This window comes from Muntiacus reevesi, chromosome 5 (assembly GCF_963930625.1).
Source record: "Muntiacus reevesi chromosome 5, mMunRee1.1, whole genome shotgun sequence".
NCBI classification, from domain to species: domain Eukaryota; kingdom Metazoa; phylum Chordata; class Mammalia; order Artiodactyla; family Cervidae; genus Muntiacus; species Muntiacus reevesi.
Genome location: NC_089253.1, coordinates 52,485,648 through 52,510,169, shown reverse-complemented (window position 1 = coordinate 52,510,169; position 24,522 = coordinate 52,485,648). Strand labels below are relative to the sequence as shown.

Genomic DNA, 24,522 nt, shown 5'->3' with positions numbered 1-24,522 from the left:
CCAGCCCTTCTAAGGCTGGGACTTTATTAAGGCCCGTTCCTTCAGGCTGAGCCACGCGCTTGCAGGAACGCGGCAATCTTGTGGAAAGAGCAGAGGTGACTTCTCCCCAGCAGGCAAGAAGCTGTGTCCCCAAAAAAGGTAGGGACGGTTCTCTCCGGGAACCGAGCCCGGGGCGCAGAGCAGCAGCATGGTGGTTTGAGCCCCGGCGGTCAGAGCTGGCGGCGCCGCTGGGACGTTTCTCGGTCTTCCTGAAGGCCTGAGGCACAAGGAAACAATTCCGTACTCAGGGGTAGACGCGGACCGGCGCGCACGCCTTAAAGGGGCGAGCGACGGTCCCGGCGCGGCGCGGCAGCCCCGGTAGGCGGCACCACGCGGGGAGCGCGAGGACCCGCGAGCGGCCTCCGGCGCGCGTCACCCCGCGTACTGCGCCTCCCCGGCGCCCCGCCCCCGGGGCCGGGCCGCGGCTGAGCCCGCCCCCCTCGCCGCCCCTGATTGGGGGCTGCCGCTGTCCATCCGGAATCTATTTTTGATGGAATGGGGGTGCCACCCATTCTGCCCCAGATCACGTTTGCCGCTAGCAGCCAACCAGTCGGGCCCAAGTCTGCGGGCAAGAAGGGATTGGGGGCGAGCGAGCTCGGCCCCAAAGCCCGCTGTCCGGACTGCCCCCCGCCCTGCCTGGGACGCGGCGATCTGTCCTACCCGCCTGGGGCACCTACCCCTCGTGGAAACCGAGAGGCGGCCTCGCTCGCCCAGCGCCGAGGCGAAATGTAGCAAGTCGGGTGCCGCGGCTGGACACTCGCCTAGGCTGGGGTGTGTGTGTGTGGCGGAGGGCATCTGGGGCCGAGGAGGACTACAGAGGAGGAGGAGTGATGAGAAGTGGGGGACCCTTGCCTCCCCCGAGACCACGGGTCCCCGCCGCCAGTCGCCAGGCGCCCCCTTTCCTTCTGAGTGAGGAGGGGCAGGTCAGTGCTGTTGGGTCTAGGGGGTGGGTGGCGAGGCCGAGGGACCTGGCATCCCGCGCATTCGCTGAGTCTGTTTGGAGGAGAGGCCGGAGGGCCACCCAGATACTTCTCCCAATCCCTGGGTTCGGGGACACGAAAGTCGTCTGCTTAGTCCCCTCCCCGGAGCATCCCGGGTCACTTTTGCCCCTTTCATCCCAGGGCCTAGGCCCGGTTGAAGTCTCTCTACTGGCAAAAGCGGATGAGGGGCTGGCTTCTCTCGCTCCGAGCCCCGTTTCAGGTTAGGTGACTTGGCAGGAAGACGGGAGGAGGAGGGCCGGTCAGGTTTTAGCGGACTCAGAAACTTTTCTGGCACAGGAGTCGCGGACTCTCCTGCTCAGAGCTTTCTTCCTGGATCTCTAATGAAGGTTTTTGAAAACCAACGGGACAGTGTTGAAGGAGACTGGAAAAGGGAGTCCTGGTGACGTGAGTGACTAGAAAGAGAAAACAATTCCCGTGGGCCAGTTACTGGAGTTTGATACACCCTTCCCCAAACTGGAGTTGACTAATAGTGTGTGTTTGGAATACTTAAGGACCTATTCATCCTTCCTAGGGAAATTCTCTTTAAACGTATTTTTAACTTGTGAGAGCTCTTCTGGTGGAATGGAATCAGGTGGGAACAAGGCCCTGGGGGTTCCTGTAGGCAAGAAGTGGGGCCATTACCCTAAAGAGACATGTATTTGGGAGCAAGTGCGTTTTGGCTTATGCTGCTTTTGTTTTTTATTCTGCTCTTTTATTTATTTTTTCGGGTGGTGCTTTTTTGTTTTTGTTTTTTAAGAATGCCATTATATGGCACTCTCAGTAACCCTGGGGAACAGGATGAACCTAGAGAACTGAAATGTGTGCATAGTAACCACAGTGTTACCGTCCTTCCCTTCAAAGTGAGATAACACGCACGTCCTATCTGACGAGCTCACAAGGCCAAGCAAGAGCAGGGGCAGAGAAGTAGCGGAGGCCTGGATCCAAGTCAGTGTCTGAGCTTTTTGTAACACTCTTGACTCTCAAGGGCAGGAGTGGGTAGGCCTCTGGCTCTTGGCCTTGGTCTGGCAGGCCTGCCCCATTGCCTGGGGAGTTCTCCCAGTTTGTTGGGTTTTTTCCCTCAGGGACTAGGGTTTGTAGGGGTGTAGGGATCTTCACTCAGTAGTCAGATTCTCCCTGCTTATTTGCCTTGTCTCATGACTGTGAACTATCGCTTTCTGCAGCCAAGTGGCTGCAGGGAACTCGTGACTGAATTTGTAACAGACCCTACTGGGAGACCACATTTTAGTAACCTTGGGTTTTTAATGGACATTCAAGAAGGGATCTCCCCCAGGACATCCCTTCCCATCCCCCGTTGCTGAGAAGGCAATGCCAAGGTCTCCTGCGCAGCATCTTCCCTGTCCCAGGCAGGCCCCGTCTCATGGCTGTTGACCATGGTGGTGGTCCCTGATGGGCAGTGCGTTGCCTGTTGGGAGGATGGCAGGGCTAGTGCCTGCTGGGCATCCACATGTTTCAGGGCAGGAATGGGGGGTGTTAGTGAAAAAGGAAGGGAAATAGCAAACTCCTTCTGCCTGCCGTGTGGGAATATTCTCGCAGTGGGAGCTGTCTTCTGCCCTACCGTAACATTTCCTTGTCTTCCTTTTCCCACGTAAGGTGTTCCATCCAGATTCTTGTGACTGTGAGGACCAGGGATTTGAGAAGATACAGGGTCTTCCCAGAAAGGAGGAACTTCTCTGGAAAAAAAGGAGAGAGACGGCTGACACTGCCCTGGGACCAGCAGAGCCGGAGGAGCTGTGGGCAGCTGACTGAGCCCAGCCAGAGGCCGCCCCAGGCCAAGTCTGCCTTCCAAAGGATCTGAACTTGGGCTGCTTGTCATCAAAGCAGGACCACCTCAGAGGCGCCCCAGACTTGACCCGACTCTTCTGCTCTGGATGCCCCCGACTCTGAGGAGTCTGCGCTGAGAACCAAAGAAGTGAGGAGGCCAGAAGCTTCTCGGCCGGCTGGGTCGGGCACCTGCACCCCTAGCGCCGGCTGCAGCTCTGGTGCGGAGTTTCCTGCTCCCCTCCAGCTTGTGGCTTCAGTGCTTGATGGGGCTGCCTATCAGTGGATCAGCTTCTGAAGCGCCTGATCAGAGCGGAGAGCCGCGGGAAGAGGTCCCGCGGCCACCACGCCTGCGTTCACCCCAAGACTAAGTTCTTTCCCAAGTTAGAAAGGGAGCCAGAGCGGAGAACAAAAAGAGGGGAGATCCCCCTTCTCCTCCTCCCTCCGCGACATGTCCTCCAAGCCGGAGCCGAAGGACACCCACCAGCTGAACGGGACTGGTCCGGCCGCCTCAGCCTGCTCTTCGGAGGGCCTCAGCCGAGAGCCCTTGGCTGGGACCTCGGAGTTCCTGGGCCCCGACGGGGCGGAGGTCGAAGTGGTGTTGCCTGAGTCTCGGGCCAACGCCAAGGGCCTCCGGGAGGAGGACGCCCTGCTGGAGAACGGCAGCCAGAGCAACGAAAGTGATGATGTCAGCACGGACCACGGCCCCCCCACCCCCTCCCCACTCAAGGAGACCTCCTTTTCCATCGGGCTACAGGTGCTGTTCCCCTTCCTCCTGGCTGGCTTCGGGACGGTGGCTGCCGGCATGGTGCTGGACATCGTGCAGGTAGGAGCTGGGAGGGCGGCGCTGAACCCTGAGCCTGGAGCTGTCTTTTCCTCCTGGGAGACTGTCTCTTGGAGCTTTTCCTCCACCTCCCTGTCAGAAGCAGCTGCTGTTTCCTGGAACCCTGTTTCCCTTTGGATCATCTCCTCAGTTTCTTCTTCCTCTGGTCCCTTTCTACAGAAGCCGTGAGGAATCCCGGTAGCCCTGGGACAGGTGGTCAGGGCTGTATTGCTTAACAAAAGCAGGGTTGATTCCCAAGCTCAGGCTTGGAAGAGGAGATGGAACAGATTGTTGCCTGCCATCTCTCCTGGTCATTCCTGCAGAGCCCAGCTCACTAGGAGACATTTAGATCATGGGCCTTCTCTTTAGGCTTTCTTTCCCCTTTATTTTGGGGGTTTCAAGGATACCCACAGTAGAAAGCTCAGTCTCAAGCCTTCCCTTCATCCCCCTGCTGGGCAGGAATTTGTTCAGCTGCCAAGAGGGTCTCAAATTAAGCAAGAAGGTTCTTAAAGGCATTTTGTGTTGCTTGTCTTTGTGTAACCTTGGCAGGCTCTCCTTAGAGAATGGGGGTGGGCACATGCTGAGACATGATTTGGAGGGTTGGCATGATAAGACATAGAAGTGTTGATTATGTGACAAATATGGGGACAAAATATAACCAAACTTGGGCAGAACTATCTTTTCTCCTTTCTCCTTACCTGTCTTTCATAAACCATGGTGGGCAAAGAGAGCTCTTTGTGAGGCTCCTAGGTAGAATTAAGGAGAGGAATTGGCAGAACCAGGAAGCTAAGAGCCAGGGATATGCTATGTTAGTGTATTGTGGGTTAGGAGTTACCCAGGACCTCCAGGTCCCCAAGATGATTTAAAGCCTTGTTTCCAGCTAAAGTTTTTGAAGCTTAGTAAGACACATAAGGCTTTCTGAAAGTGCTGGGTTTATCTAAGTTAATCATTAACATGTATCAGATTCCTCCTGAGTTCTGGGCTCTGTCCTAGGTACTCAGAGAAATGGGAAGGCTGGAGGTGTTCTGGCTTTTACCCTTTGGGCCTCCCCCTGCCCCCTGCCCCAACCAGTGAGTCCTTGGCCATGGAATCTCTCAGGAGGACATGGATTTCAGCATCCCCTCCCCTTTGCCGAGCCAGCCCTACAAACGATGCATATGATAATACAGAGTCCTGCTGGCGAGTCTTACCAGGCCCCTGTCCCAGGAAGCAGGATGGTTGGTTCTAGGAGGTTCTTTCAATGGTGTCTACCTGGACCACTTTGACTTGAGTCTTTAGGGGAGCGCTGCACCTTTGGTTGCTACTGAGGATGGTGTTTATATCATGCCCCTGTCCCCCTTAACCTGTCTCCTGGGGGATTGTTCCTCGTGGAGGTTGGGATGCCAGTCTGGAGCAGTGAGGGCAGGTTTTGGATTCCTTGCCCAGGTAGCTGCTCCCCTCCTAGAGCAGCGAGTGGGATAATGAGAGGAAGAGAAATTAGACCAGGGTACCAGTTTCTCCACCTCTTCCATCCCTTTCCTGTGGCCTGGGTTCTCATTCTCAGAGGTTTCCAGTTCTGGTTTGGTGCCTCCAAAGGGGTGTAGAACCAGGGTCTGATGGTAACCTGGGAGGGGTTATTTTATTTTCTAGAAAGTAAGAACGGTACTGGGCAGCATCTGTTGGACTCTTCTGTGGACCCGTGGGGTTCACACCATAACTGTCCCCATTGTGTAGATAGGGAGCCAATGGCTCAAAGGGATTAGTAACTTGTCCTTGGTCATCGGACTGAGAACCTATGTCCTTAGCCTCTATAGCCTTTACTGTGGCCATGGTTCCAAAGTTGGTTAAAGACTGTGGGAGGAGTCTGCTCTTTGTCTTTCCTTGAAAAACAGGGTAGACTGGAATCTGGAACAACTGGAGTTATATTCTAAAAGAGCAAGAACAAAGGTTTTTAGAGGGCCATTCCCTCGCCTTCTCTTACGCACTCAAGAGAATTCTAGAGCTGGAAATGACTTCCGGCATCTTATCCCTTACCCTGAGACACTGAGAAACCAGGCAGGGAATGTTTGGAGCCTGCCGAGTGTGCCCACAGAGGGCCAGCATTTGCCCTTGGTGTGGCACCTTGGCTCACCCCAGAGCTAAGGTGCAGTTGGTATGGACAACAGTGGCTGGCCTGTCTTTGTGCCCGCCCCCAGCCTTCTCCCGCAGCGTGTCTGGAGCAAGCCCTGCAGATGGCTGCAGTCGTATCATGGCAGGGATGGCGGGAGCAGAGGGATCAGGGAACGCAGGGAGATTTTTATTCCATATCTAAGGGAGTGAAAGAGATGACTGGCAATCTTGGGGTCAGGAGGAGCAAGACGATTTCTAAGGATTCACATCTGCATTTCCCCCTTACAGGCTAAGCTGAACTACAGTGGGATGGAGTCCTCTCAGCGGCTGGGGCCCTCGGGGGGAGCTGGCTGTAGGGTGTCCCCCGTGTCTCAGAGCAGCTGAGCCCAAGGCCCTGCCGGTGCAGACGTCTCCTTGGTCCAAGGCCCTCATTTTTCCCCACTGCTGCAGAAGCCCCGGCTTTTCCCCAGGCTCCTCTTATCTGCCGTCTCTCCATTTAGTGTGTACAGCCACCTTGGCGGTGAGATAAGGGACTGACTACTGGCCAAAAGTAGGAAAAGGTTAAGTACTGAGGCTGAAGTTCCCAGAGCGTTTGGGAAGGAAAGCGGGACTGGGCCCAGTGTGGGAGAGGAAGGGGGTTGGCCTGGGGAGCCTCCATCCTGCAGAGGCCCTGCCCAGCCTTCTGGTTTGGTCCTGGGCAGTCCCAGGTCACCTCACTCCCCTCTTCTGTCAGCCCTTGGAGGGATGGGGGTAGCAGGAGGTGGTGTGCCAGCCTTCCCTGTAATTCTGCTGCTGCTGCTGCTGCTAAGGCGCTTCAGTCATGCCCGACTCTGTACAACCCCATAGACGGGAGCCCACCAGGCTCCTCTGTCCCTGGGATTCTCCAGGCAAGAACACTGGAGTGGGTCACCATTTCCTTCTCTGTCACTGGAATTCTGAGTTGTGTTAAAACAGGTGAGTCTCCCAGCTCTTCATCCTCACTGCTTATGTCCTGAAGATCCCTAGGAAAGGAGACACCACTGTCCCCAAACGCCTCCTTTTCTGGCTTTTCTGTGTGTACAGAGGAGTCTGCAAAGGTGAAGGTGGATGGCAAGGATGGCTTTGGGTAAGCGGGGTGGAGCAGAAACATTCCTCCTGCCCCCACAGGTAGGCTACCCTACCCTTGGCTGGCCTGACCCCAAGGCTGCCTGCATTCCTGGACAGAGCACTCAGGTTTCAGGTATCCGCCTCTCTTATCACACTTTGTCCAGCCTTCTGCCCCCAGGCGCCGCCCTGAGGGCCTCCCCCTTGGACACCTGCAGGGAGAGCCTTAGGTGCAGGCTGGGCTTACGCCCATCTGAGCTGACTCAGCCCTCACCCTGAAAGTCAGCTCCAGCCCAGCTTCCCGGGTTCTCCTGCAGTTCTCAGAGCTGCTGGGGATCTGAGTCACCTTCGTGTGTTTGACTGCAGCCTTTCCAGCCTGTGACTTCCTTCCTTGCCGTTCTCCTCCTGGAGGGGAAGAGGGCTCAGGGCAGAACACTCCCAGGCAGACTTGGTTCTCTCTTTGAGGCCAGAGGAGGTGTCAGATGGAAAAGAGATGAACAGACCAGGGTGAGACAGCAGTAGGGTCGCTGAGGTGTGAAACCTTTGGTGATGAGTCAGGATTATTGTGGTTCATCCTTCCTCTAAGCTACCAGGAACCAGTGAGCCCCCATACCCCCCCATCATCCACAGACAGAGAAGGAAGGGGAAGAGGAGCCGCATTTCTGAGAAGGAGTGAAATCTGTCCCTGTGTGCCATCCGCATTTCCCGCCAAGGGCTTCCTGGAACGTGTTCTTTTCCATCCCCAGCGAGCAGGAAGGCGTGGGTGAAGGCTTGGCTCGTGGGTCTGACTTCAGGGTCAGACACTTCCAGGCAGGGTGAACAGGACGGGCCTGAATTAGGCCAAAGCAGGAAGGAGACGCACTGGGCCCTGGCCCCTGGCACTCTACCCGCTGCTCACCTCAGGGCCAGCCTGCTTCCCGGGCCCTCCCAGAGCCGTGTGTGTGTGTGTGTGTGTGTGTGTGTGTGTGTGTGTGTGTGCACGTGCATGTCAGAGGCTCCCCTGAGAGGCTTTTGTGGGTGAAGAAAGGATGTGTGCAGCCACTGGCTACTCTGACCAAGTGCCAACTCAGGGTGTTGCTGGGTGGGGGTCAGGTGGTGTCAGGTTCCCAACTGCCCCTGGCAGGCCCGGGAGCCTTCTGCTCAGGGGCTGTTAGCGTGAGTGCCGATTCTGTCCAAATCGCTGCTGAAGGCCCATCCCTTCTAGGTCCTAGTGTAGTTGAAGGAGAAGGTGTATGTGTGTTGAGGAGGTGCAGGGATTTGAGGATTTATAACCTCATATATATATATATATATATATATATATATATATATATATATATTTATATTATATATTTATAATATATTTAAGTATTACCGTATAATATAGTGGCAGCTAGAGGGGCTTAGCTGGGCTTCATATATTTATTTTTTCTTAACCATAAAGACAATATTCCTTACAAACAATTCAGAAAATATTTGTGGCATACATTTGGAGTGTTTCTTTTCGGCCTCCTTCACTCTGCCAACACACACACACACATTTTACTTACGCCCACCTGGAGATCACAGCTTTTCACAGAACCGGAGGCATGGAAGCTGGGAGAGGTTGATGTTATGCCGTGAAGAGGGGATATGAGGCTGGCCTCAGAGAGAGGCTTCCAAAACCGCCAGTCAGCCACTTCTATTGGGAGGGGGGTGTCGCAGAAGGAATGCTTGCTCTCCGAGCTATGAGCTACGTGTCCAGTTGAGGTGAGGGAGAGGGGGCAGAGTGGGGCACGGCCCTGCCTGCTGGGAGCTGGAGCCCCAGCGGCGTGTGCATCGGCCTCGGCCAAGAGCAACAGTGCCTGACCTCCTGCAGGGCCCGTGGGGCCCGTGGGGCTGCCTCCCCTCTAGGGGCCCCAGGGCTAAGAAAGGAGGTGCCTCCGTCCTGGCTCTTCCTGTGGGTGTCTGAAAGCTCAGCAACTGTGGCTGGGGTCAGGGGGGTTCTCTCCCATCCTTAGTTGTCAAGAGGAAGCCTTCCCTAAAAAGATCCCTATGCCTTCCACTGTGAGGGGCTAGGCCAGGAGCTCAGGGAATGAGAGGAGCCCTCCTCTGGGGTCCTGGTAGGGACCCCCACTATCAACACCCCCCCCATACCCACAAAGAGAACTCTGACAAGAAAAGAGAGGTCCTTGGCTTTATAGGTCCCCCAGTGCGCTGCCTCCCCTGGCCTCGGCCCCCTCTGATTTCCATGCTCCTCTTTGTTGTTGTTAAATTGTGGCTTAAAAAAAAAACAACACATAACATAAAATTTATCATCTTAACCATTTTTAATGTGCAGTTCAATGGTGTTAAGTATATTCACATTGTTGTAAAACAGGTCTCCAAAACTTTTTCATCTTACAGAGCTAAAACTCTACACTTTACACCTAAACATCGACTTCCCTTTCCCCTTCCTCCAAGCCCCTTAACAGCTATGCTACTCCTATTCCTAGGAAGCTGAATACTTTTGATACCTCGTATGAGTGGGATCATGTAGTATCTGTCTTTTTAAGACTGGCTTGTTTCACTCACTATAAGTCCTTATGGTTCATCTATGCTGTTACACATAACAGGATTGCTTTCCATTTTAGGGCTGAGTAACTTACCCTTGTGTATGTAAGACTATGTTTTGTTTGTTAATTTATCCATCAATGGACACTTGGGTTGCTTCTACCTCTTGGCTATTAGGAATAACGTTGCTATGAACACGGATATGTAAATATCTCTCTGACACCCTGCTTTCAATTTTTTTGGGTGTATACCAGAGGCGAGACTGCTGGATCCCATAGTAGTTCTCGCCTTAATTTGTTAGTAACAGCCATACTGTTTCCCATAGTGTTTGAGCCATGTTTCATTCCCATCCAGAGTACTCAAGGCTTACTATCTCTCCATATCCTTGTCAACTCTTGTTATTTTTCTGTTTTTTAATAGTTGCCATCATAGCGAGTATAACTTGATATCTCATTGTGGATTTGATTTGCAGCCTTGCTTATCATTAGCTGTAGAGTGTCAGTCCTGGAATTGCCATTATGGACCATCTGATCTGGTCCTGAAGTGTACATTTTACAGTTAGGAGCTCAAGGCCTTGTAAGTTGTCTAAGGAGCCCCTGCTGGCCTCTGTGGGACAATGTTGGGGACAGAGCGGGTGGCCTACCCTCGTGGTCTCACGTGGAAGACCAAGGCTGTAGGTCCAGTACCCTTGCACTTTGCTTCCTGACCTTGGTAGTCTGATCAGCCTGCATATTTCTGTCTGGCTGTCTGACCCCTCCCCTCTCCAAACCTGAAAGCTTTCCATTCTTTTTTTTTTTTTTTTTAAATTTATTTTTTAATTGAAGGATACTTGCTTTACAGAATTTTGTTGTTTTCTGCCAAACATCAACCTTCCCATTCTTAGAAAAGGAAGCACAGAAAGGAACTCAGGCTGCCCTTGGGGCCAGGGAAGGTAACCCCATCCCAGCATTTCTTGCAAGTCTTTAGTTTCAGTTGCAATTAAAGTAGCTTTCAAATAGCCAGTCCTGGCTCCTACATTTCTCCTTCCTAGCCCTGAGTATAGTGCTCTCTGAACCTCGGTAGTTCCCTCCTTTACAAAACAGGGATAAGAATAGCTCCTACCTCACCACGTTTTTGATAGAGTAAAATGAAAAACTGCACAGAGAGCCCTCAGCCTGGCACACGGTGCAGACTTAGAAGACATTAGCTGGAAGAACGGGTCGGAGAGCGGAGCCTGACGGTCTCAGGGCTGGAATCCACGGCGCCGGTACTCTCCCCGCAGCAGCACCCCTCCGTTTCCTAACCGAGAGACTGGGGGAGTTTTCTGGGGTGACAGGGCCGAGGAGGAATGAACAGCCTCTCACAGACCAGCCCTCTGAGGTTTGGGGGCCGCCGTCTTCATTCAGAGCCTCTTCTGAAGGAGAGCTGTGGCTGAAGCCCAGAGCCCTTGGAGATAGCAGCCAAACAAACTCTAATCTCCTCACCCCCGTGGAGCCCAGCTCTCAGCAGCTGAGACAACAGCACCCGAGGCTGAGGCCACAGGGAAACTAGACTGAAGGTGATTTGAAGGGGGATCGCGCTGCAGTTCTGGGGTGTAAGCCAGCTCCAAGGTGACTCAGCTGCGTGGGTCCCCACCGTCCCCTGTCCTGGCTCCACAAAGTGGCCAAAGGAAGCAGAGCCAGGCTGGGGTCTCCTGACTGGGGGAGACCCTCTGCACATCCCCAGTTCTGGGTGGCAGGAAGGGGGCTATGTTGTTTGGAGCATCGTGGACTTGGTTTGCTTCCAGGATTCCTGGAGGAAAGGCGTCTGACCAGCTCACTCCCTGCTGATTCCACTTCCTTCTCAACCCCCTGCTCCCAGACTATCCAACTGTAACCAAGCAAGGGCTTGTGTGCCCACAGCACAGAAAGTCAAACTCTGGCTGCAGGTTTGCAGTGAAGTATGGGCTTACTGCCAGATACCAGGCAAGGCAGAGGGAGACAAGCCTCAGAGCCTCACCCTCTTGGTCTTTTTGAGTGAGGGGATTTAAAGGGGAAGAACAAAAAAGCTCTGGTAACTCATGGCCCAGGAGAAACAACCTGAGCTTGTAACAATGTTATCACTGATCTCAGCAATCTTAGTCATCTGACTCTGGCTGATTGCTGTTTAGTTAGCACAGAATTGAGGTCAGAAGGGGCAAGAAAGGGATTGAATTCAGACAGGGGCAAGAAAGGGAATCAAGTTTTGGGTAGAAACATTCATCATAAACTCGGAGCAGAGTTTATTAATTAATCATAAACTCACTTTCAGGGGACTCAGTTTCACTTTCAACTTTGATGCCAGTCCTGTGGGGCCCTGAGATTCCTGGGTTCTGTCTTCCCCTTGTAGCACTGGGAAGTATTCCAGAAGGTGACGGAGGTCTTCATCCTGGTGCCTGCACTGCTGGGCCTTAAGGGAAACCTCGAAATGACGCTGGCATCAAGGCTTTCCACCGCAGTGAGTGTCCTGGCTGAGGGAGTGGGGCACACAGAGACGGGCAGCACAGAGCCTGACTGAGAGGTCACTGCAGGCCTTTCTCAGCTGCTTGGGTCTGCAAGGTGGGTCCAGGCTGGAAAGGCTCAGGGAGATCCCGGGCTGGTTGTCCTGCCCCTGGTCAGGGGCTCCCTGCTCAGAGTGGTTCCCAGGCTCGGTTTCTGGAGGTCCCAGCCATCCCTGGACTCTTGCCCCATCCCCTACTTCGCACCCCACCTCGTGACTGTTTGTGCAGCTTTGCCAGGCAAGCATCACGCTGGTCCCTCCACCTGCACAGCCGGGGGCCTTCTCTGATCTCCAGCCCTGCTCTGCAGCTGGGCCGGAGCCGAGCCAGGCCTTCCCAGCCCCCTCCCACCCCACTCCCTCTCCCCGATGGCAGCTTACTCTTCTGTAAGGGAATCGAGGAAGAGGGGCTGCTCATCACTCCCACCTCCCACAAACTCTTAGATCAGCCGTTGTGGTTTGAAGACTAAACTAGATTCAGGGCCGCAGGACGGGAGGTAGGAAGTGGTAAAACACGGGAGGCCAGGGGAGCCAGGTGGCAGGGATGTCCCCGCGTGGCCATGAGCCCAGAGAAGGCAGCAGAGAGAAGTGGCAGCCTGCCTAGCCCTCCCCATCTTGCCCTCCTGGCCTGCTCCCAGCCACCTCAGTCCTTCCCAAACACTCTCATGGCCTCTGTCCTGCACCAGCAGCTGACCTGTTCCCCTTGGATGGCCAGCTGGCTTCAGAACCAGGGACTGATCGGGTCCTTCTCACCCGTATGGGGATGAGCTGCCCAGAGGAGCAGGGCAGAGCCCAGAATCGGCCTCTGTCCTGAGGAGAGGGGAGAAGAGGGTGCTGCCTTAAGAACCCCCTCGCCACCCCCCAGCCAGAGGCAGGAGGAGCTCAAGGCCTTCCCTCTCTCCAGCCCCTCCACCCTGCTTCACTTTCCCTGGGGGGGTCACACCCTGGTCCAGGGTCTCGGGGCACGTGCACCGTCTGCTGATCCAGGCGGGATCCTGATGAACAGAGCTGCAGGCTTTCCCAGCCTGACGCTCCAGACCCTGGTCCTCCCTTTCCCAGGCCAACATCGGGCACATGGACACACCCACGGAGCTCTGGCGGATGATCACCGGGAACATGGCCCTCATCCAGGTAAGAGAGCAGGGACCAGGGCAGGAACGTGACAGGCCTAAGTCAGCACCCACTGGCTCCCGAGTGAAGCTCCAGGGTCCTGCTGAGCTGCCTTCTCCCAAAGGAGCTCTAGGAGTTTTCCCTACTTCCCAGGAAAATGGCCAAGATCAGGGGGATTCCCAGGATCTTCAGTGTCAGTTCTCAGCTTGCAGTAATGCCAGAGGCTTGTGTGCCCCCAGCTCACATCAGGAGACTTGGAGTGCTGAAGGCCCTTGACCACTTTTGTCCCATGTCTCCATGATGCTGTACACTTTCCGGACCAGGAGTTCCTCCCCTTGAGTCCCAGGCCTGTATCTGGATGAAGTCTCGGGCTCTGTGGACCCTCCCCCGGGCCCCAGAGGAGCGCTCATTCAGCCAGTAACATGTGCTGGGGTCCTGCAGGGCGCACTACCCAGGACTGGTGTCTGGTGTGAAGCTAAATAAATAAAGACATCATTCCTGCCTGGAGGACCGGACAGGCCAGCTCTGCCCGCCTGCTGGAGCTGCTGGGGGCAGGAGGAGGTCTGGCCAAGTGCTCTGCTCCCTGAGTCACCGCTCCCCTCCGCAGGTGCAGGCCACAGTGGTGGGCTTCCTGGCGTCCATCGCCGCCGTGGTCTTCGGCTGGATCCCTGATGGCCACTTCAGCATCCCACATGCCTTCCTGCTTTGTGCCAGCAGCGTGGCCACGGCCTCCATCGCCTCCCTGGTCCTGGGTAAGGAGGGCGAGGGAGGGGCAGGGGGGTAGGCAGGGCGGTCCCAGAGGCGTCCAAAACCGGGCCCCTCCCGTCTCCCTCTCAGTTGGCGATGCCCCATCATCTCGTCTTCCCCTGCCTGGCCCCTCTCCTTCCTCCCCAGGCATGATCATGATTGGAGTCATCATTGGCTCTCGCAAGATTGGCATCAACCCAGACAATGTGGCCACGCCCATTGCTGCCAGCTTGGGTGACCTCATCACCTTGGCACTACTCTCAGGCATCAGCTGGGGACTCTACCTGGAGCAGGGTGAGGCAGAGGTCACTGAGGATGCAACCAGGGTGGATTCCTGGGTGGGACTGGGAGACGAGGCAGCGGTTTCACACACATGTAAGGGTTTCTCCTGTGTTCCTAACCATTTGGTTGGAACACAGTTTGTAGATAACTCCCTACCTTACAGAGATGAGGCTGAGTTCTTATCTCAGATTCATGCAGGCAGCAGGCGCAGGGGTGAAAGTATCTCAGAAATACGCTTGGTCCTGTGGATTCTTACTCCCCTTGGAGGCGTAAGGGGGAAAGGGCAAAGGAAAGGAACTAAGGCTGGAATCTGCTTGCACAATGAAAGAGAGGAGATGGGGCTTTTTCCAGGGATCAAAGCAAGAAACCTAGCATCTGGTCTCTGCCCTTAATAAGTTCAGTGTCTGAGGAGCTGGCCCCCTGGGTTAACAGCGAGCATCAAAGGAGTAGATACATTTGCTGGCATTTAGCGTGGTGTTACCGTTGGTCTGTTGGGATTTTGCAGGCTGAGCCGAGGGGCGGCTGGGAGCAGGGAGCACTTGCTCACCTGCGTCTCCTCTCCACCTCCCAGGAATCTGGCAGTACATCTACCCCCTGGTGTGCGCCTTCTTTGTGGCCCTGCTCCCCGTCTGGGTGATGCTGGCCCGACGGAGCCCGGCTACAAGGGAGGTGCTGTACTCAGGCTGGGAGCCTGTCATCATCGCCATGGCCATCAGCAGGTAGGCTCACTCCCCACCCGCCGCCCTCCCAGCCCTGGGAGGGGGAAATGTGGCCGGACCCTAGAAATGCCTTCAGTAGTGGCTCAGTCACGTGTGCTTCTGTTGGAAGTGATGGAGCTGTGTGAAGGGGTTTCGTTAGAAACCACATCAGCTTAGGGAGCTGACTACGCACAGCTGGGCTCAGGGACATAAGTGGCCGGGCCCCAGCGTTCTCCATCTCTCAGCTCTGCTTTTCTCTGTGCTGGCCTGCAGCTTCAGGTTTGCGCTTCCGTGTGCAGATTCCAACAGGTGAAGAGAGATTCTTTCTCTAAACTCTTCTGCAAAGTCCCATTATAGAATTTCACTGGCTGTCGTCCTGACTGTCCCTGAACCAGTCACTGTGGCCTCCGAGATGTGCTGCTCCGACTGCACGGGCCTGGGGCCGCACAGACCACGGTGGCCGAGTCTGGGAGAGCTGCTCCCCGAGGAAAAGTCCAGCCCTCCTCCCAGAGGGGAAATAAACACTGAGCAGGCACGGCAGCCAGCAGCTCCTCACGCCGACTCGGGAGGGAGTTGGAGGCGGCTGCTTGCTCGGGGTGCTGTGCTAGGGTGAACGTCAGGAGCATCAGCCGGTTCTGGCAAGGGGAGGCGAGGACTGGAGGACGAGGGACTCCTGGGGCCACCTCCCTGCCCTCGTCCAGACAGACCTGCGGCCCCACCCCAGGGACCAGAGCAGAAGCCTTCAGTGGTCTTTATGTCTGTGCAGTGTGGGAGGCCTCATCTTGGACAAGACGGTCTCGGACCCCAACTTTGCAGGGATGGCTGTCTTCACACCTGTGATTAACGGTGAGGTCTCGGCATCAGCTGCCAGCGGGGGCAGGAGAGGGCTGGATCAGAGGGTCTGGGGGCTTTGTATCAGTCAGGGTTCTAGCAGACAAGAGAGTCCAGCTCAGAGAGTTCAAGACTTGGGCTGGTTCCGGGAACCGGCGCTTGAGCATGGGGTGCTGGGTCCGCCTAGCTTTGGAGAGGGACTGATGACGGCGGGGCTTGTCCCCTGAGCTGTGTGTGTGACCGCAGGTGCCCACAATGCCCTGGTAGAGAAGTCAGGCTCCCTGCGTCTACACATCTGTCCCTTCCCACGCTCTCAGCCCCCCGGGGCCACAGGGGACTGCCGTGTCTCCTTAGCTGGGAGGATGGGAGGAGCCTCGAAGACACCCCAGAAAGGAGCCTGTCTGCTCAGTGCCTGCGTCTTGTCCTGGGGACTGGTGGATGGGCCCCGCTCCCCGGGCCCACCACGGCTTAGGACTCGCGTGTCTCCACAGGTGTTGGGGGCAATCTGGTGGCCGTGCAGGCCAGCCGCATCTCCACCTTCCTCCACATGAACGGGACGCCAGGGGAGAACTCGGAGCAAGCCCCTCGCCGATGCCCCAGCCCCTGTACCACCTTCTTCAGCCCTGGTAATGCCAGAGTTCCCACCTCCTCTCCTGGGTTTACATCATCACTTAAGAAACCCCTGGAGCCTGGTTACGCGGGTTCTCGTCTGTTGCGCTGTGTACACCAGCTGTTCTAGAGGGAGAGTGCAGACAGGAAGGCTGTCCTTGCCTGGGGCACCCCGGGGGCTGGGCGCTGTGGGATAGTTGCAGACCAGTCTGCCGTCTGCTGCCCTGGAGTGCACCGCAGCGCCCCCTGGCTGTGAAAGGCCTCCTGGCGCCAGATCTCCCCCTTCTCTGCTCACGCCCCCTCTCCGCTGGTCCTAGATGTGAATTCTCGCTCGGCCCGTGTGCTCTTCCTCCTCGTGGTCCCAGGACACCTGGTGTTCCTCTACACCATCAGCTGTATGCAGGGTGGGCATACCACCCTCACCCTCATCTTCATCATCTTCTACATGACAGCTGCTCTGCTCCAGGTGTGGACCGGCAGGGGCGTGGGGAGGGGCCAGGGCCGCCCTGCAGGGGTGGGAGGGGAGGACCAGGGACGGTGTGGCCAGTGAATGCTGGGCGGGGGCTCAGGAGGGCAGACCGCAGTTCCAGCCCAGTCCCTGAGAGGCTGTGTGGCTTTCGGTGTGTTGTTTTACTTCTCTGAGCCTCAGTGGTACATTTGCAAATCGAGGGGAGTGAAGCGGAGGTGCTGGCTTTCAGGCAGGTGCCACCCCCACTGGCCTGGCCAGGCAGCTCCACGTGGCTTTGTTCACATGCTGGGCTTCTTTGGGAGGTTTCATTTGAGTAGAGGATTTCACAACTTGAGAATGTGTCAAAATCACTGTACTAGACAATCTCTAGGATCCCATTCAGCCTTCCTGTAATACTAGGATGTTTTCTCCCTTGCTGTTTACTACATTTTTTCAACTTTTTATTTTGAAATCATTATGTATTCATAAGAATTTGCCCCCCCAAAATGTGCGGAGAGAGCCCATGTACCCGTCACCCAGCTCCCCACAGTGGTAACATCTTGCATAATTATAGCACAACACCAAACCCGGGAAGTCAGTGTTGGTATAATGCACAGAGCTATTCAGATTGCACCGATTTTACATGCAGTCTCATGTGCGCATGTAGTTCTGTCACTCATACGTTCATGTAACCACAACAGTCAAGACACAGAACAGCTCCATCACCACAAGTCTTTCTCATGCAACCCCTTTATAGCCAGTCTAATCCTCATTATTACATTTTCAATTTCTATAGATTTGTTTTTTTAATAGGTTAGTTCAAAAAATTTGAAAGGGTCAATAGAGAAGCCTCATTGAAACATCCTTCCTCCCTCTGGTCCTGCATCCAGTTCTCTTCCTCACCAGCCATTGGGGTCCTCTGTTCCTTTTAATAGAGCTGATTTACACTGTTGTGTTAGTTTCTGGTGTACAACAAAGTGATTCATATACAGAGATATAAAAGATACATGTATATCCTTTATCATACTCTTTTCCATTATAGTTTGTTACAAGACATTGAGAATAGCTCCCTGTGCTATATAGTAGGACCTTCTGTTGATCTGTATCTCTCATATATCCTTCAAGCTTATTGCATGTTTAGGCAAGTAAACATACATATTTTTCTCATTTTACTCTTTTTTTTTTGAGACACATATTATTGGGTGTCAGGACACCTTGGCCAGGTCTGGGCCACCCACGTGGTTTCCCCGCAGCCGTGACCCCAATTGCCATGTTCTGTTGCGAGTTGGGGTGAAGCGCCTGTTGCAGAGCAGGGATGGGTGTGGGCGCCCAGGGTCTGTGACTGGAGGGTGGCCCTCGGCCACCTTGGGAAGGGCGGGCCTGTCTCCATTCCTCGCTGTGAGCATGCCGGGGGCCATGCTCACCTGCTCTCTTCTCCAGCTGGTGCAGGGCCAGGGTGGGACACCTGATCCCCTCTAAAGGTTCCTCCTGATCCCCTCCCTGCCTCCTCCCGACGTGTGCCCAGGGCCTGCTCGGGAGACTGGAATGTGGAGACAGCTGCTGCCCATCCCTTCCTGGGGCACATCCCGAAGTCCTCTGGCCACATTCTTTATTTGGGACCCTTCTGCAGCTGCTGGCAAGGGTGTGAAGTTATGCTGGGGGGGGTGGGTGGGTGGAGGTGGTTTCGAGGGGGCTGTCCCTCACTCAGGATCAGGGCCACAAAAGTCCAAGGCCGTTGTGTGCAGGGCAAGGCAGAAGGTGAAGGATGCTGAAACTGTAACCCCTGCCTTCCTTGAAGAGAAGACTGGAGAGCAACCAGTCTGCCTAAATTTAGGTATCACATCTGGCTTCCGGATCCCCCAGTGGGCTCTGGTTCCAGGAACTAAGCCCCTTTGGGCAGAATTTGCATACCACAGTATTTACAAAGTACAGTCAGGAGTAAAACCTCCTAAATGACTGTTTCGGAGCTTTACCGTTAGAAACCATTTCATTCTTGCTCAGATGCAGTCATTTGGGGAGCCCAAATGCCAGGAATTGTGCAGACTATAGAGAAGATGCAGGCCTGTGGACATCCCCATAGTATTCTAGATCAAGTGCATCGCCAACTTAAAAGTACATGTAAATCTTGTTAAGAGGCAGATTCTGATTTAGGAGATCCAGCATGAGGCCTAAGATTCTGCATTTTTCACAAGCTTCCAGCTGTCGATGCCCCTGATCCTGGGCCCACTAGCAAGGTTCTAATCTAGATCATCATTAATTATCTGTAATAATGGAAGAAAAGCAAGGAACAGATACATGACAGCAGCAAGTTTCTTTTAAATTGATATGCACTGTGTGCTTGGTATTCAGCTGACTTATTCCTAATTCTATTTTGCTAGGACTAATGTTAAAATAAACTTGCATTCTCTGAGCAGAATGGGAAGGGTCAGGAGGAAGGCAGCTTGGGATAATCAACTGTTACTCGGACAACTGTGCCGGCAGCAGCCTCTCACACTGTCCTTATTCCTCTCTGCTCTGAGGACAAACCCCTCTCTGAAAAGCAAACTCCAGCCCCCCAGCCGCCTGCTGGGCTTCTGCAGAGGCCAACATGGCAGGAATTGGAGTGACCCGAGAATAGGATGACCCAGAATTAGAGGCAAGAGGACTGAATTCCTGCAACAAGGAGGATGTTGATTAGTAAACCTCTTGTTGGGTATAAATTTGGGAGCAGAATGTAATGTAGGCGACTCCAGAGAACAGAGGCATCTTCCTTCCCGATGAACTCAAATGCCTTCTGTCATCCGTTCAAGGTGGTCACTGTGGGCTGGAGGAGCAGAGAGGGGTTGTCGGGGCAAAAAGATGAGCTGACTTGCTTAAGAACTGGCTGCAGCTAGCCAGGCCTTGCAGTGCGGTGAACGGGGCGATCGCGTGGCCTCTGGCTCCCCCTGGAGAGGGAATGGCTGTAACTGGCCCTTATATTCTCCAGGTGCTGATTCTGCTCTACATCGCAGACTGGATGGTGCACTGGATGTGGGGCCGTGGCCTGGACCCAGACAACTTCTCCATCCCATACTTGACAGCCCTGGGGGACCTTCTCGGCACTGGGCTGCTGGCACTCAGCTTCCATGTCCTCTGGCTCATTGGGGACCGTGACACAGATGTCGGGGACTAGCCTGGTCACTCAACCTTCTCTCCACCTCTCTGCACTTTCTGTTTGAAATTTTTTTGCGGGGGTGGCGGTTAGGTCTTCTTCCCTCACCCCTATCCCACTCGACACTCCCATCTCTTTCTAGGACTTCACGTGGATACTGAATTCTCATTATTTTCAATGGGAATTTTTATACATTGAGCCAAGTTTGTAGAGTAAGAATTCAGATAGGACAGGTGGACTGAGATGAACAGTACAAGTAGGTGTCTGAGACAGTCACCAATGCAGTTGCATGGTGGGTGCCTCCAGAGGAGATGCCTGGGGCAGGGGTCTCCATCCAGGATCTTGGGACATTGGTTTAGCTTTAGCAAACTACGGCTCTGGATTGGGGGGGTTGTCTTTGTTTTCTCTTTTTCTTTTTGGTTGAACAGAGGGATAAATGTCACTCTCCCCTCCCCCACTCACATAAGTTTTCTAGAAGTGGACCAGCTTCAAAGCCCTAATTAAGAGACAGCTGGTCCTAGCCCCAAGTAATCCTAGCCCTGTTCTCTGCCCTGCTCTCCAAAAGGATGAGGTGAACTGCTTAAATTATATACTCTTTACCCAACTGCCTGAAATATACCACCAGCCCCTCCCTCTGATCTTTTTTCCAACTGACTGTCTCATCCAAGAAGCAATGAGCTGTGACCTGGTCTCCCTGTTGGCCCACATCCACCCTTAAGTTTGCCAAAATCGACATCCTCCCTGGACCCAGGGACCTGATTCTTCTTCTCTGTTCATCTTTATCTCTAATTATTTCTAAGCATGACCTTCCCCAGAGCTTGCCGCGTTGGCTTCCGAGATTGGGGATGGAGAATGGGTTTGTGGAGAAGCGCTGGGCGGTTGATGGGTGTCTCACTGCTGCTGTTCCTCCTGAGGACATAATCACATGCACCTTAGAATTTCTCGCTTCCTGAAATCACTCAAGTCTTTCATGCCGTGGAGGTCAGTTTTCCTCTCTCTTGGCTTCTGCCCACATCCATCATGTGTTCATTCACTCATTCAGCAAATACACAGCTTCTCCAAGAGGAGCGATTCTGCAGGCACAGCCTGAAACATTCACTGAGCGCTGTTTATTGAGTGCCTACTACGCATTAGGTCCTGTGCTGGGTACTGACTGGCCAGAGGAAACACAGTTCCACCCCCACCTCAGTCCCTGGATACAAAGGCTGTGCACCCTTTTCAGTCTAGCAGAAAAGGTGTCCTCACTGAATTTCCCTCTTTGTCCAAGCAGGGTCTGCCTCTCGATGCTGCTCCTGGCTCCCCTGGGCATGCAGCACTGGCCACAACTCAGGCCCCATTGCTCAGCCACTACTGATTTCCCTACACTACCCTCTCTCACCCTTGCCTCTTTCCATCTCCTCCCCACTCACCCGAAGTGGGGTTCAGATCTTGAAGGCCAGACATCCACCCACTGCTTCCAGTTTACCCTGCACAGGAGTCGGAGAGCGCTGGGGCCTCTGTATCCTCCCAGCACGTTACTGTGAACAAGTCAGAATTCTGCTGTCCACACTCACATGTGGACAGACCTGGGCATTTGGATGCAGGTTTCTTCCAGCCTCTATGTCCATAGCCTGCCCTTCAGCACTCCGCTTCTGTCACCTAAAGGGCCTATGTCCAGGGGAAGGCCAGGCAGTGACCCCATCTCTTACCACCACCCTGCCTCACCCCAAGGAACTTGCCCTATGTCTCTAGAGATGCTTTCTCTCTCTGCATCTCCACCCAGGCCACCCGCCAGAGCCTAGATACTTAGACTCGGAATCGTAGAGGCTACCCAGCTGGGGTTGCCCCCAGCAGAGTTCACTGACACCAGCCCGGCCTTGTTCCTGCTCTTCTCGGGCCTTCTGTCTCGTCGTCCATCTCCAGACACGTTTGCACACAGACTCTTGTACAGGCGTCAAAACCAACTCCTCCACCCCAAGGCTGTGCCTGTGTGGTCTGCAGTCACCCCTGCCCTAGGCACTCACCCCTTTCTCCTCTCTGGAGTTCAGCCAGGCTGCCCTGGAGGAGTCCGGTGCGCCCTCCTTCGCCAGAAGGTAGGCGTGCCCCAAGTCCTGAGAATGAGCAGAGGGAGGTCTGCAGGGCGAGAGGGAAAGAAAATGAACTTCATGACTTTCATGGACGATCCATTTCTTTTCCCCTGATTGCACAAACCGCATGGACTTTGGCCTGGCTGTGGGGAGCAACATTGGTTTACTCTTATATTCTTAAAAAGTTACAGAACTGTGTCCTAAGAGAATTATTTATAGTGACTATAACTGAATTGACAAATGTCAACATAACTGATAAATTATATTTGGTAAAATAAAGAGGACGTTTATTTAGGTGGTTGGTGGTTCCTGTGTGTCTCACCCAAAAGCAGCCTCCCCTGCTGTCTTGAGCCTGCTCTGTGATCCCACTCCCTCCTGGCATAGAAGTGGAAAGAGGCCAGAGTGTGACAAACGAAATAGCTCTTAGATACAGAGATGTGTGATAGGAAACAGTCATTTCTTGAGAAGCATCCAGTGCTGCTCTGGGACATCCTCCCTGCTCTCCGCAGACTGACTCGGCCTTGGTTGGGGTGTTGGCAAAGGGCGCATGCACCGGGGGGTTAGGAGTCCTTCCCTGCAGAGGTTTATCCCTTGCTTGGGCCACAATAACAGTAGTTGTATTTGTTGAGTACTCACACTTGCCTTCACCATGCTCAGCACTGTAAGTGCTTAGAAATTTATAATTGACTGCAAAGGGTTTAGAATCTGGCCTGGATCCAGATCTTCTAATTGTATTTGTGTGACATTGGACAGGCCATTTACCCTCTCTGAGCTTCAGTTTCCTCATCTGTACAGATACCTAGGGTCGTGAGGAGACTTCAATGAGATAATTCACAGAAAGCAATAAACACTGTGGCTGGCACACACCAAACCCCAATGTAGTAGTCGATTTTAAAGTAAGAGGGAAGTGGGCCAATCTCTAGACAATGTCAATACACTGACCACAGTGGTGAGTCAGGAGTGACTGGGGAGCAGGCAGGTGGAAAGGACACCTAACCAAGTCTTGAGGGTCAGGGAAGTCGTAGAGGAAGCCGGGAAGAATAGGAGTTAGCATGGGAGGAGAGCAGCGACATGGAGGAGAAATGGTAGGCTGAGCAGGGTAGCGAGCCTGGTGCTTTGAGGAACTACAAATAGTTCATATGACTGGAGCTTGGGGGCAGGGAGTGATAACACAACCTTCGGAAAGACACACAGCTTTTCTGAGATGGCAGGTAGGGAAGGGCAGAGTCACTGTGCAGCCCCACCCAGGCCTGACTCTAAAGCCTCTGCCGGGAACCACTGCCCTCCCAGGACATGTCCCCCAAAGATTCAAGACCATGTTATATAGCACGCAGTGCTGAACAGTACTCTACTCAATGATCAGCCTTCCTTTTTTCAGCTTTATTGAGAAATAAATTGAGAAAATTGAGAATAAAATTGTCAGATAGTTAAAGTGTGTACTGTGATGATTTCATATATGTATATGTTGTGAAAGGATTCCCCCGCTCATTGAGTTAACACATCCATCACTTCACATTATAACCATGTTTTTTGTTTTTTTTTTTCCTGATGAAAACATTTAAGAAATCAGCCTTTTATAATGCACCTGGACTCTGGGACTAGCTCTTCAAAGCAGTAATATTTAAAGTTAATGGAAAGAGGATAACTGCTTGCTAATTATTATTTAGATAATATTTCAATATACAATATTTTATACTATATGATATAGTTTTAAATAATAGCCTCATTTACAACTTCAATATTATCTCTAAAAGCTCTGCAAAAAAGATTTTATCACCATTTTACAAGGGATAACCTGAGACACAGAAGGGTTAAGTGCCTTGCCACCCAGCTTGCTCTCAGCCCACCATGCCTGGAGCCGGATGAAAGCACTGGCCAAGGTGTCCCTGCATAGGCAACACATAAACATTATACTGAAATAATCAAAAATATAGTGCATGTCACCCCAGTTTTGCCCTTGAGACACTTTGAATTGCTGCAAAACAGTAACTGTCTACAGAAATAGACAATATCTTCCAGTGGGCATTTAAAAACAAGCTTCCCAGGCGCCATCCTATCCCTGATGATATTTTTGCAACATAATTACAGGCAACACCACCAACCCTGAGATCAGTCAGCTGACAGTCTCCTGAAATCCAGCCATCTCCAGCTAAAATTCGGTAACTGAATTCAGTAACTGTGTAGCGCTGTTTACTGCACTGTACTTTATTACGATTATCTAGATATAAAATATTTTAATATGACTCCCAAAAAAGTGTCTGGCTTGGAAAAAGAAAAAGTTTTTTAAAAAGCTAATAAGAAAACGTACTGCCTGGTTGCCTAGTGGTTAGGATCCCAGGCCTTCACTACCACAGCCTAGGTCCACTTCCAGGTCGGCGAACTGAGATCATGCAAGCCGTGTAGTGCAGTCAAATCAACAACAACAGAAAAACTGCAGGAAAGTGAGGACCAGTTAGCCAGCCAGAAAAAAACAGTTTTTAACATAATTTGTAAGACCTTATGGCTATATTCATGTTTAGTTTAGTGGGGTTGACTGTCTAGTTATTGTTTTTAAGTTAAATGAAAATAGTCCCAAATAAGTAAAAAGTATGTCACATTCAGAGCACCGTAAAATTTCCTTATTTTGAACATGTTGGAACAAATTTCTTGTTTTGAACATTACAGAAATTATTTTCTCTTAGATTCTATGAAGGGAATGTTGAACACGTAGATAGAAATTGTTGCTTTAAGGGAGCTCTGAACTGTGACTGGCCTGGGACGCATATGTGATATCTGTCCTTGACTCTGCACTGGCACATATGTGAC

General features: G+C 53.2%; 1 protein-coding gene across 3 annotated transcripts; it reads left to right on the top strand.

Annotated features, from left to right (window-relative positions):
• The first annotated feature begins 22 nt into the window (after window positions 1-22).
• On the top strand, window positions 23-22,011 carry SLC41A1 (solute carrier family 41 member 1). 3 transcript variants are annotated; one of them, XM_065938263.1, is made up of 11 exons: window positions 23-138; window positions 2,631-3,624; window positions 11,650-11,757; window positions 12,856-12,927; window positions 13,514-13,658; window positions 13,801-13,947; window positions 14,507-14,654; window positions 15,400-15,479; window positions 15,956-16,090; window positions 16,391-16,539; window positions 19,487-22,011. In XM_065938263.1, the coding sequence occupies exons 2-11, from the start codon at window positions 3,250-3,252 to the stop codon at window positions 19,670-19,672; spliced, it is 1,545 nt and encodes a 514-aa protein (XP_065794335.1). In that variant the 5' UTR covers window positions 23-138; window positions 2,631-3,249; the 3' UTR covers window positions 19,673-22,011. The 3 variants fall into 3 exon arrangements, with proteins under 3 accessions (XP_065794335.1, XP_065794333.1, XP_065794332.1); XM_065938261.1 differs by lacking the exon at window positions 23-138 and adding an exon at window positions 581-810; XM_065938260.1 differs by lacking the exon at window positions 23-138 and adding an exon at window positions 581-962.
• Window positions 22,012-24,522: the final 2,511 nt, after the last annotated feature.

Bases quoted from the DNA above. Each gene is read 5' to 3' on its own strand.
- SLC41A1 (XM_065938263.1), top strand. From the start codon at position 3,250: ATGTCCTCCAAGCCGGAGCCGAAGGACACCCACCAGCTGAACGGGACT. The intron at 14,655-15,399 runs GTAGGCTCACTC...ATGTCTGTGCAG, and splicing joins ATCGCCATGGCCATCAGCAG to TGTGGGAGGCCTCATCTTGG. The intron at 16,540-19,486 runs GTGTGGACCGGC...TATATTCTCCAG, and splicing joins TGACAGCTGCTCTGCTCCAG to GTGCTGATTCTGCTCTACAT.